At 39.9% G+C, this 13,233-nt stretch overlaps 1 protein-coding gene across 1 annotated transcript in view; it reads left to right on the forward strand.

The window, feature by feature from the left end:
- npr2 (natriuretic peptide receptor 2) overlaps nucleotides 1-13,233 on the forward strand; it is a 77,732-nt gene that overhangs the window by 35,089 nt on the left and 29,410 nt on the right. The window contains exons 8-10 of the mRNA XM_078271248.1: nucleotides 4,383-4,503; nucleotides 6,175-6,249; nucleotides 7,256-7,333. Coding sequence (XP_078127374.1) covers nucleotides 4,383-4,503; nucleotides 6,175-6,249; nucleotides 7,256-7,333 — 274 coding nt within the window. The remainder of the gene's footprint in view (nucleotides 1-4,382; nucleotides 4,504-6,174; nucleotides 6,250-7,255; nucleotides 7,334-13,233) is intronic.

Here is a 13,233-nt window from a genome sequence, read left to right on the forward strand (position 1 = left end):
AGCTCCACACTTTGCCCCTCTGGCTGCCAGAGGTCTCTAAACGAGGCTCCTTAAATAGAAAAATACCTTCTTTTTTTTCTTGGTGGTGGTGGATGGGACTGGAGGGCAACGGTGGTTTAATGGTGTTTCCTGCCCTCAAAATGGTGGCACATAGGCACGGCCTGGAGTATTTGTAGACACAAACAAGCATCAGAATCCCCTTTGAGTTTCTGAACTGTCTGACTACACAGTTTCTCCCTGGTGAAAAAGGGGTAAAAAAAAAGGAAGAAAAAGCCACTTTTGGGGCCAACTGGGATGGTTCGGGGAAAGGCTAAAACTCTGTGATATGCAAACACTGCAATACTTTCCTGCAGCCATCTGGAAGTGTTTTACACTTTTTAGATTAGGTTGGAATGTATGGCCTCTGCTCCCTCCCTCCCCCCCCCCGAAAAAAAAATAAAAAACCTCTCCAGACTCTGTACTAATAGTTTTATTTTTGAAAGTGTGTTGCTGTTAATCATGAAGTATCCAAAAACAGCAGCTCCTCTGAGATTTGCCCCAGATGTGTTGATTCGCTGGAATACATCCTCCCCTCTGTGGTGTTTGACAGTCAGACTGATAATAAACCAACAAAAATAAAAAAATATAACTGATATGAAAATGACTAGATTAATTAATCTGGTTAGGCTGTGCAGACATCTGGTGGTTGTTTCCTGTTGTGGAGCAGTTTTTATCCATTTCCATTTCATCCACCCATAATTCACCATATAGGAGACAGCGGAGATCAGGGAAAAACCTGAATAAAATGATAGAGCTCATAATTATATTGCATTATTTAGGAAATTACACTGACTGGGCCAAATGAAACACCAGAATGACTGGCCAAACTGTTTACTTTAAATGCTAAGTTATGCTAAACTAATACAAATGCTAACTAACCTAACCTTACATAGTGCAACACAACACAACATACCATAGCAAACCTAAGATAACGTAATGTTAGGGCGATTATTATTTTCATAGTTTTCATAGTTAGATTAATCTGTCGATTATTTTCTCGATTAGTTCTTTGGTCTCTAAAATGTTAGAAAATTGTGAAAAATGTCGATCAGTGTTTCCCAAAGCCCGACATGACGTCCTCAAATGTCTTGTTTTGTCCAAAACTAACTAAGATATTCAGTTTACTGTCACAGAGGAGTGAAGAAACTACAAAATATTTACATTTAAGAAACCGGAATCACAGAATTTTTACTTATTTTCATAAAAAGAGACTCGATTAATTTGATAGTTGACAATTAATTGATAAATCTTTGCAGCTCTACGTAATGTTACATAATAATACTTAACCCAGCGCAACATAGCATAACATACAATTATAATGTTAATATAGCAAAACATGATCTAACATGACCTTACCTAATATACAGTATTAATAAGTTTATATGTTACACAATGCAATATAATGTAAAATAACATAACAAAACAAACATATGATAACATACGTTATAGGGGTTATTAATTAATTAATTAATTATTTATTGTGTGTATCGAAGGAAAAGATAATCACATCCCTAATACTATCGAATCGCAATAATTCTAGAATCACAATAAATGAAAATCACAAAACAAATCGACTAGGCACTCATGTATCGTGAAAGAATCGAATTGGGAAAAAGCATATTGTCCCAGCCCTACCGGTTATGTTCCGTGGCCAGTGTTGAAATGGAACAAAATGCAACATAATGTAAAATAACACAACACAACCCATCACAGTATATGCAATATATTAAAGTGCTCATATTATGCTTTTGGGCTTTTTCCCTTTCCTTTATTATGTTATATATATTTTTGTTCACATTATAGGTTTGCAAAGTGAAAAAGCCCAAAGTCCACCCCAAAGGGACTTACCATCTCCAACAGAAAACACTGTTCACAAACTGCTCCAAACAGCTCTGTTGTAGTCCAGCCTTTACTTCAGAGACAAACGTGCGTCAGTTTGTAACACGCGTTATAATGCTCGCCTAGCTGCTAGCATGGCACATCCTCATAGTCAGCTTCTGACTGGCTAGTAGTGCTGACTTACCTAGCTACTGCGCTTGTGCGACTCCCAACAAAGACGGAACAGAAGTGCGATGCCTCACTCTGTAGCTAAAACAGAGAGCTAAACACACAGGGTGAAAAGAGGAGCTGCAGCAATGTGCAGTACAACAAAAATTGAAAGTTAAATCATGTAAACCTATTCTGATATAACCTCTGAATACAATTATGAAGCTGAAAATGACCATAATATGAGCACCTTAATATAAAAACATAAAATTGTGTTAAGTGAACAGGTAGCTTGCTTGATAGTTTGGATTTTTTTACGTACAAATTAGTAAAACATTTGTCTTCACTGAACACGTTTGTTACATTATATCACGATCGCTTTGGCTCAGTTTTCACAACAGGGTTTCAATATGTAAAACTGTTGATAAAGATACAGCTTGTTTATCTTTTCTAACACAAAAGTGCATACAATGTTGCAAAACAAATCACATACACAGTATATAACACAGCCACTTCATAGTAGCACAGTTCAAATGCTTACATCTAGACATACAGACCAATAAATGAATATAACATGGAATATGACATTTCATTCCATAGTTTTAGGTGAGCAGCAATGCAGCATGATTGCTTATCACTTCCCCACAACTGTAATACTTTTCTTCTGATCTTTTCACTTTAAAAATGTTTTAAAAAGTTTCTGTTACTCTACTAAATACTGACTTCTGTGTAAGTCACACAGTTGTTTCATTATTGTATATTCTTTGAAGAAACAGCCATTGCAAACACTATTTTGATAAGAATTAGTTACTGTTAGCACTATTGGACAATGATTGAAAGCAATGTTGTGAAGCTCTAAAAAAAACATGCTGCATTACCTGTGCTAATACAGCTGTATTCAACCACTGTATTGAGATTTTGAGCCTACCATTTGTTTTCCATTTGTTTGTGTTTGCACATTGGAACTTTGTTGTGCAATTTGAGCTTCAACAGTCACAGAATACTGTAAAACACATTTAAGACTGAACCCTTTTTTATCATGTTTTACATTCATTCTATCAGTTTTAATGAACTATCATTTTTACAATGTGTGAGTTGGGAGCTATTTTGTACCAGTGTGAGTACCTAAGATAAGGTTAGAACAGCTGAGTCCGCTCTCAGTGTCAAAAATAAAGCGTGTGGGAGTTAGAACTGAAGTGGATTTTATCTTCATCATGGTTGATGATTGTTTTTTATTTTTCTTCGAAGAAAAGACCCATGACTCATCAGAACAAGTAGCCTACCTTTATTTAAAGTAGAAGAGTGAGGGCACCTGGGTAGCTCACCTGGTAGAGGGCGTGCCCATATACAGAGAATCAGTCCTTGACGCAGCGGCCGCGGGTTCAATTTCGACCTGCGGGTCCTTTGCTGCATGTCATTCCCCCCTCTCTCTCTAAAGGCCTAAAAATGCCAAAATGCATGACAGCATCACAAATAATGAGTCCAAAGGGTCAAAACAGCTAGTTGTTTTTGACTTTTGACCAACATTTCTATTCACATAGCGTTTCTGATTAAATTCCAGTATGGGTATTTACTATGTAATGTTGTTGGAAGAAAGAGCCCTTTGTCCAGACTATTACGTAACAACATCATCTAAAAAAGTAGTTTTCCACTTCATCAAGGTTCAATAAGTAGAGCATATGGGCCAGTGAAGTTCAAATCTAATAAGATACAAACACACAAACCTGCACACATAAACGTGTAAACACGTACATCGCTTACATGCAAGAGCTGCATGTGAAGCATTCTGCCATCAGATCTGAGAGCGCTATCTCAGGAAATACCACAAGTAAATGGCGATACTGCACAAATGGAGTAATTAACTCTTTATTTAGGTCGACTTGCCGGATAAAATCCATGTTGTTTTCTTGTTCCTCGAAATAAAACCGTGAGTCAACATACCACCTCGCCTCTGAAGGATTTTTTTTAAAGATCATCTTGTTGGGGGGCATTTTAGGCCTTTAATTCCACAGGACAGATGAAGACATGAAAGGTGAGAGAGAAGGGGAACAACATGCTGTAGGTCAGAGTCAAACCTGCGGGCGCTGCGTCAAGGAGTAAACCTCCATACCAACTGAGCTAAACTGGCCACCCCTTATTAATTTATTTCCTTTTATATAAAAGAAAGACACCCCTGCGTACAGAGAGTTGAGATTCAAGCCCGTAGAGCAAAATTCTTTGGTAAAAAAAACCCAAACATCTCACTCATGCTTCTGCAACAACTCAAACCCTTTGCTCTTTTTGTGAGATTGTTCCTCGGTTTTTTGTGCTGCTGGTCCTTGTTGATTTCACCACCTGAGTTTTCCCCATTTTTGCAGGAAACTGAAGCTGGAGAAAGAGCTGGCTGGAATGCTGTGGAGGATTCGGTGGGAGGACCTTCAGTTTGAGAGCCCCAATAAATACCACAAACGGGCCGGCAGTCGTCTCACCCTCTCGCAGGTAAAACATCTCCTCAGACATTGCTGCTGTAAGTGCAGATTGATGTACGGTAAACTGCGGCTCTCAGACAAAATATAATACAGATGTGCAGGTGAGGTGACAGAAAACAAGCGTACCAAAGCTCTTCAGAGCTTTTAAAAATGAAATACACCCACCTGATTTCATATTAAAGCTGGCAGCTCTGAGCAGCTCCTCATTATTCGGAGCCTTTTGTTCTGTCCGTGTTGCTGGCACAGCCTCCGATACGTGATTAACAAGCTGTTGTTCTGCCAGTGGGAAAGACTCAACACTGTACCACAGCTTTCATTCACATTCATACAGGGCTGACTATCAGTCTCCAGATGTCACTAGGGCTGATCGATTATTGAAGAAAAAAAAACAACATAATCACAATTATTTTGGTCCATTTATTTTGGTCCATATTGAAATAATTATTCAACACGATTACTCATTGACTTTTGGAAAGATGTTGCATTTATTGAACTTAAAAAAAGAGTGGAACAGTTAAACAAATCAACAGTGAAAACACCTTGAACTGTGACATTTCCCTCAATACCTTTCCCATTCAACATTTTTTTTTCATTCAGGACACAAGACAAAATAAGAGTTTACTTGCAAAAAATGTGCTGTACAAAATAATAAGTTTCCTCGATAGCATTGTTTTTGTGCCAAAATCACGATCAATTGCTGCAGCCCTAGATGTCACTGCTGTAAAATTGGACCCGCCTGGAATCGAAAATACCAATGTTGACATGTTTGAAGTTTAGAGATTCACCCTGTTTACACACTCTGTGCTGCTCTGTATTAAAATGTGTTTGGATTTTTGAAAAAGCAAAGCTGCGGCCCTGAGAGAGTCCAAATCCTTTGTTAGTTCACACATTCCTGAAAGCTTTCCCAGTGGTTTATTGAAGGTGGCTGGGTTTTTTCGCGGTGGCAGACGCATATTAAATGATTGTTAAAATAAGCCCCTGTCTGGCCCCGCTTCCTATACATACATACATACATACATACATGCATACATACATACACACACAATATCTCATCACAATCTTCAAGGATCAGGTTCTGCTGTCTGAGGGCTAATTCATCTCCTTCGGGTTGTGTTTCGTCCCACACATGCAAGTGTTCATGAAAAGCACATGGACACACCTTTTTCATTACTGGTTTTCCGTCCAATTCCTGGGATTGTGTGTGTGTGTGTGTGTGTGTGTGTGTGTGTGTGTGTGTGTGTGTGTGTGTGTGTGTGTGAAACAGTAATTTTCCAGACCGATGTATTTTCCAGTGTGCCATGTGTTGCCAACATTTGCATTCTATACAAATGTGTAGTTGACTGTGCTGGCTGTCTGTATGCAGTGCGCCCACTTGATTTTGATTCACTCTGTGTGCACTGCAGACATTTGCCCAAGGACTCGAGTTGGTGTTGTAAAAACAAAAACAAAACACTTTTATTTTCTCAACAAATATAAGTGAAAAGGCAATTTCATGTTTCACAGAGAGAAAGGTACTTTGGATAAGAATGTCAGCGGACGAACCCTTTTTAGGAAGCTTTGTTGCAGTGAAGTGGAAGCAGTATTAAATGACCAATATTTAACCCTCTTTGCTTTAATCTACACACCGCTAACTGATTGTTTTCTTTTCTTTCCTTCTCACTACTTCTTTCCATCTTCTCAGAGAGGCTCCAGCTATGGCTCCTTGATAACTGCCCATGGAAAATATCAGCTATTTGCAAAAACGGGCTATTTTAAGGTAAGGCTTAGTGAGTTCTGACATTTTCAACTCCTGCGCACTCCTTTCCCACCCACACACGTGCACACTCGCAGAGAAAGCCGGAGAGCTGGAGAGGAGAGAGAAAGAGAGAGTGTGGGTGAATTTAGGTAGTTGGTTTTAATGTGAGCTGCAGAATGCATCGATTTTCTTCTTCTTTTTCTTTCTTTGTTTCTACACTCCCGCCTTGCAGTCTGGACATTGCCATCAAGTTGTTGCTGCCGTTAATTTATCCATTGAAGATGGACGAGGTGTGAAAAAAAAGAGCCTGCTGAATAATGAGATAGCAGTGTTTTTTGTGTTCAGCTGCATGACACAGGTTTTATATAAATGCAGATGTCACGTAGTTAGACCGACAGCTTGTGCGCCTCGTGGATCATTGGAGCTACTGATGCACTTCTCAAATTCAATACAGGCCAGAGGTGATTCAATCTGACACCAAAGCTCAAACAGAGCGAGCCTCCACAACCTGCAAATACTGGAAAAAAACCTCTGAAATGAGTGTGTTAGTCAATGTACCTGCTCTCAAACACACGGCCATCATCAGCTCCTAACTGCATATTTCCTTTTGAATAAAAGTTCAAACTTCCACAAGGACTCGCACACAAACTGGTTTCATAGTTGCTACAGCAGCGTTCTGTCACGTCTGTGACTCTGAGATATTCACCTCGCTTCCTTCCGTTATTGATCCTCGCATAACAAAGCGACAGATACGATTCATCTTCTGCAGGAGGCTGAAATAAGCCCCAAGCTGTTCTCTTCTCTCAATGCTGCTTGGATGTTCCTCTTTCCATTTTCATGGTCCTTGTTTGCACTTTTTATAGCATTTGTATGTTTCTGTTGTCTTTTTCTGCTTTATTTACATTAGGACTAAAGTGCATCCTAAAGTGCATCCTGGTCACGCTCTTAATTGTCTCCATATAAAAAGCTATGTGTAAAGTAAATCATACCAGAGCGGATTCATTGTCTCTTCTCGTGCTGCACACAGGGGAACCTGGTGGCCATCAAGCATGTGGACAAGAAGAGGATAGAGCTGACCAGACAGGTTTTACTGGAACTCAAACATGTAAGTGTTCATTTAATGTCCGATTATAGATTTTTTTTCTATCATTTTACAGGTTTAAGTGGATTATTAAAGTCACAAATGTGAGAGCATTACAATCTGTACAACATACACGACTCTATGCAAGTGTTTATGAGGAGTTGTGTTTTATATATATATATATATATATATATATATATATATATATATATATATATATATATATATATATATATATATTAGGGCTGTCAAACAATAATTTTTTTTTATCGCGATTAATCGCTGAAGTTCTATAGTTAATCGTGATTAATCTTATATTTTATCACATGATTAAAATTCTATTATTTTGCATTTCAGAACAGTTTTTAAGTACATATTAACAATCAAAAGCAATTCTCACCAGTATATCTCGATTGGGAATCAAATGAATGCAAAGAAAGTGACTTTATGAACTTGATTTTAAGATTTGTAATTATTTATTTACTGTAAACAAAAGAAAAATGTGTGAATCTGTCATTATTGCACAATTCCTCCAAGTACCTAACTAAAAAACTCAAAATCCCTATCCTTACTAGAGTCAATATAGTGTTTAGTAACTCCTAAATAATGTTGATTACTCACTGACGTCCAGTGATCACCGGTTAATGAGCAGCCCATCTCCACTCTTACCCGGCGACAGAGAAACAGGCTGGATAGTCCGGTACACTGTTGTTTCCACAACAACAAAAACACAGCAGTCTCTGAACTCGCGTTGGGAGTTTCGTTGAAGTTGGATGTAGTCCAGTTTGTTGTCTAATGAGCGGACACTTGCAAGCAGGATTGATGGAACAGGTGGCCAGCTAGCGTTAGCTTTCCACCTAGCTAGGTTATACTCCAGCCCCCGTTCGCGTTTCACCGCTGAGGATGTCATATATCATATCATATATATTTGGAAAATGAAAAGCGCCATTCAGGATTTCATTGCTGCTGTGTTTCTCCATCATGCCTGCAGCCTGCAGCAGCAGGATGTGTTAGGAGGAAGTGGCAGCTTGATGATAAGTAACGGTGCTGCAAAGGGTCAAAATAGTAGCCTGTTAGGCACGACGCAAAGCTGAGTGAAGTGTAAAATAAATTAATAAATGCCGGCATGCGATTTAAAAAAAAATGTATCGCAACGCGTCGACCCTTAATCGCATCGCGATTAGCGCGTTAACGCTGACAGCCCTATATGTATATATATATATTATTTTTATTTTTTTTATTTTATTTGTCCACTTTTTGAGCACATTGTGAAAAAGTACTAAATCATCTGCAAGGCTTTTAACCAACCCTGTGTCCCTTCACTGGTTTCCAATCACAGTACTTCAAGAATACAGTTCAAATTCCTCATTAGGAGTTAAATGGATTGACTCCATGCTTTGTTTCTGGGGTGCACACTAATGTCAGCAGAAAAGGTTCTTCTCACAGTTAAGTCTAGATTTGCTACCAAAGATGACCAAACATTTGCTCCAATGGCACCTAATCTATCATACACAATCTACGCTGCTACTTCTGTATTTTCTTAAACTAACCTTGAATTGACAATTAAAAATTGTCATTTTATGTGGTTTTACTTTTCACTGTATAACTCTATTTTTCTATCTCGTATTCTTTGTTTAACCACTTTGGAACTACTAGTACAGTGCCCGTTTGGAACGGGCCGATCACTTGGCCTCTGGTATTGCTGCTTGTACTCTCCAGAACCAAATAGTACCCCAAAATTACTTATAGAAGGACCCCAAACCACCTAATATGCAACCCCACTGTATAGCCTTCTACTGACAGTGTACTTCTACATCAGACTGTGTGTGTGTGTGTGTGTGTGTGTGTGTGTGTGTGTGTGTGTGTGTGCAGAGAGAGAGAGAGAGAGAGAGAGATAGATAGATAGAGAAACAGAGGGGGCGGAAAGAAAAGATGGAAGGCATAGATATAGTGTCTGGCTTTTGTTGGATATTTAGTGTTGGCAAATGGCTTTTTATTGAGTTTCCTCTTAGCGAAATGCTCTGAGTGAGTGAGTTTAAGCTGGGCTTTTATTGTGAAGGGTAGACACGGAAAAGCCAGCGTTATGGTAACGCATTTTTTCCCAACCTTTTTCAACACAACCTTTGCGATGTTTCTGTCAGCTACCCGCTCGTGCTCCAGGAAAGTGAAGAAAAGTTTGCTTTGTTATATCCAGCAATCATGTAACGTTGGAAGAAGCAAAAAGTGAACCGCAGTCAAAGCCGGTAAATTCGGTAGATTCAGATTTGTTGGATACAGGTGCAGCCAAGTCACCTTAGGGTCAAGTGGAATGTTCACAAACACGATGAGCATGGATTTATTTATCACCTCCCTCCAGAATGTTTTACTTTTGTCACACTCCCAGACACATTGCATACATGTTCCCAGAGTGGAGCATTTAGAGGCTAAAGAGTCAGATATTTTTGTTTGGAGTTGGCAGAGACCAAAGACAGAGCTGAGAGCGAGTGTATATTGGACTGACATTAATCAGGTGCACACAAACACCCCTCCAAATGAACTCCAAATAATGTTGCTCTGTGTTAGTTGAATATGAACTAACAAGTTTGCCGTATCAGCTTATACGTTGATAACATGTGTCAGTGTTGTGTTTTCATCTTATTCCCGCTGTTGGTTTCTCCGTCCACAACACAGACTGCATTGAAGCTTGTATATTCCTGGTCCCCAGAGGACAAATTCTTTTTTTTTGGGGGGGCTTTTCCCTTTATTATATAGTGACAGTGGATAGACAAGAAAGGGGGAGAGAGAGATGGGGGGAATATCAGCATTTAATGGGAAGAAGGCCATGCCATTTGCTGAGCTCATTCCTGCTCCTCTGAGGATTTTTGTTCAGGGCACACAGAAAATAGAGAGCTAGGTGACCGTGAGGAGATATTCACTGAATTGGATTAACATCACTTACTGCACCTTTAATGACCTCATGCCATTTCCTCTATGGGCACCCTCAGGACAGCATTAGTATTTTTAGCTATATAATGAGAATACTGAGATAGCTGTCTTTGTGTTTAGCTGCATGACACAGGTCTTGTATGAATGCTGATGTCCCGGTACAGCTTGAACGCCTCATGGATCATTGGAGGTAGGCTACTGATACACTCCTGTAATAAAAGTCAGGCCAGACGTGATTGACTCTGACACCAAAGCTCAAACAGAGAGAGAGACAGCCTCTACAACCTCCAAATACTAGAAAATAATATATAATTATCTAACACCCTCAGGACAACATTTTTATTTTTAGCTCCATTTCTACTTCTGGTATTTCACTTAAAAATAGTCAAATCCTTCCGTCCAACACTTTTGTATTTTGGGGTGTAGTGATACCGCCTCTACTCTGCTCACAGTAAGACTAAAAGTCTTTTCTTTCTTCTACAGAAGTGTTCAAATTTCTTGCATTTGTCCATGAAATCCATCTGCGAGACTGTTTGCTCGTGCTGAGTGTTCTCAGTGTGACGAGAGCCATGTCCAGAGACCTTGGGGGTTAAGTGTAAAAGAAATCCATCTCCGTCTCAACAAGTCGTATTCAGCAAATCATTTATTCACTCACTTAAATTAATTAAAACATGAATTGTCATTATTGTACTTACAGCTGCAGGGGAGAGACCTTCTTTCAAGTTTCAATCACTCTGTCTGGAATATTTCTTCTGACTCAGTAGGACAGTAAAAGCTTAATTTTTTATTTCTTTGGACCTATTTGCAGGACGTGGGACCTAGCTCCTTATTAGCATGTTCGACCAGTACCACTGCAGGATGTTGCTCTTTGAAGAGTTCACATCTTTAAACTGTCTCTTCAACATTATTGACAGCAGCTCGGGGTGAAAAGGTCCTTTGGGCTGGGAAATATTTACGAGACAGCGAAAAGGAAGCTAATGCAGAAAAATGTATGTGGTTTAGGGCTGCACGATATGAGCAAAATACGCGATAACGTTGAATATCACGATAACGATATTACTTGCGATAAATAAACAGATATTAAAGTGTACTCAGTTCTGCATTTCTGCTGCTTTCAGTATTCTGCTAAAATACAACACATTGCTTGTTGAATTGAAAACAAATAAAAGTAAATCATTTCCAACATTCTTTTATTGAACAGATTAAACATTTGACTCGAATATAAGATGCACCACTAAAAAAGATTGACGGTTCCGTTTTAAAGTGCAGTTTTCTACTGATATTTTCTTTCAAATAACACAAAAAATCTCTCAGTGTCTTTACTGATATGTTGCAGCCTTTCGCAATGTGTTTATTGCGCCAGTTGATATTGTGATGATAAGAAAAAAAAGATTGTGCAGCCCTATGCCTTAGTGGTCCCTAATACTGTATCTGAAGTCTCTTTTATATAGACCTTAGTGGTCCCCTAATACTGTATCTGAAGTCTCTTTTATATAGACCTTAGTGGTCCCCTAATACTGTATCTGAAGTCTCTTTTATATAGGCCTCAGTGGTCCCCTAATACTGTATCTGAAGTCTCTTTTATATAGACCTTAGTGGTCCCCTAATACTGTTTCTGAAGTCTCTTTCCCGAAATTCAGCCTTTGTGCAGAATTACAGCCTAGAGCCAGTCCCACAATGAGCTTTCCTTAGTATGTGCCATCTCTGTGCTGCTATTGAGGAGAAGAGGGGGGGGCAAGGTGGAGAGTGGGGGTGTGGCCTTGACCAACTGCCACTTTGCTCTTGAAAGCCATGATGTCTCTCTCTCATGGGCGGGCTAAATTCTCTGGGTGGGCAAAGCAGAGAAAGGGGAGGTAACCTTCCTCCTTATGACCTCATAAGGAGCAGATTCCAGATCGGCCGATTCATTTTCTCAAAGCCAGAGCAGGAAACCCAGGACTCGGTTTACACCCATCGCCATTTCTAGCCACTGGGGGACCATAGGCAGGCTGGGGGAACGCATATTAATGTTAAAAAAAACTCATAAAGTGAAATGTTCATGCCATGGGACCTTTAAGTCCAACTTTCTCTGTGTCAGCTCTGTAGTTGCAGCACGTTGGAGGAGAGCAGCTTGGGCTTCTTGGATGCCTCTGTGGCCTCTCGGTCAGTCAGAAGGCACACATGAGCTGGCAGCTTCTCAGACGCCCCCGGGGGCCTGATCGGCTGTCAGGCCTTAGCTCAGGAGAAAGCCAGCCAGATGGGGGGGAAAAGACGGGCCTGCCAGTGGAAACTTAACCACTTGTCATTCAGCACTCTTCCCCCCCCTCCCCCTCTTTCCAGTGGTTCTCCTCCCCCTCCTCACCAGTGTGCTGCAGGGGAAATTATATAGGCCAAAGGGTAGGCTAACATCCCCGGAGCCGTGAAACAGGAGCGACTGACTCCCTGGTTTTGGTGTGAGAGCGGCTGTCACTCAGTGTGCTCAAAGAAGAAAAGTACACTGTTGAAATTATGAACACCGTTTTTGAAGTTTCATGCTGGCTACAGAAAGATTGACTTTTGTTGATGTTGTTGTTAGTGCTGCTTTCTGTCAGTGCTCATACGGGCCTGGAATGAAAACATGAGGAGGACGTTACTATAAAACACACTTCCTCATAAAAATAACCTGCCATAAAATGTTCCCCTTTAATCACTTAACCTTAAACACCTCTGTTATTTATACTTAACTTGTTATATTAAAAGTGATTCATGTTTTGGAAGACACATTGTGTCATAAAACCATTGTGTGATTGGTGATTACTTTCCATGTAGAGCAGTTTGTACACTTTCGGCCTGCTCCGCTCTGATATTCCTGCTCCGCACATCCTCTCAACACCTCAATGGGTTTTTTTTTCATCATCCTTAGCACACAGGCTCATTCATAACCTCCAAGGGCAATTTATGCACATGTTTCAACAGGGTGCCCTGAGCAGGAATGAGTCTCAACACGTAGAAAAAGACCCCGTGCCAGCTAGCCGACTGCA

The sequence above is a fragment of the Sander vitreus genome, chromosome 16 (genome assembly GCF_031162955.1).
Source record: "Sander vitreus isolate 19-12246 chromosome 16, sanVit1, whole genome shotgun sequence".
NCBI lineage: Eukaryota > Metazoa > Chordata > Actinopteri > Perciformes > Percidae > Sander > Sander vitreus.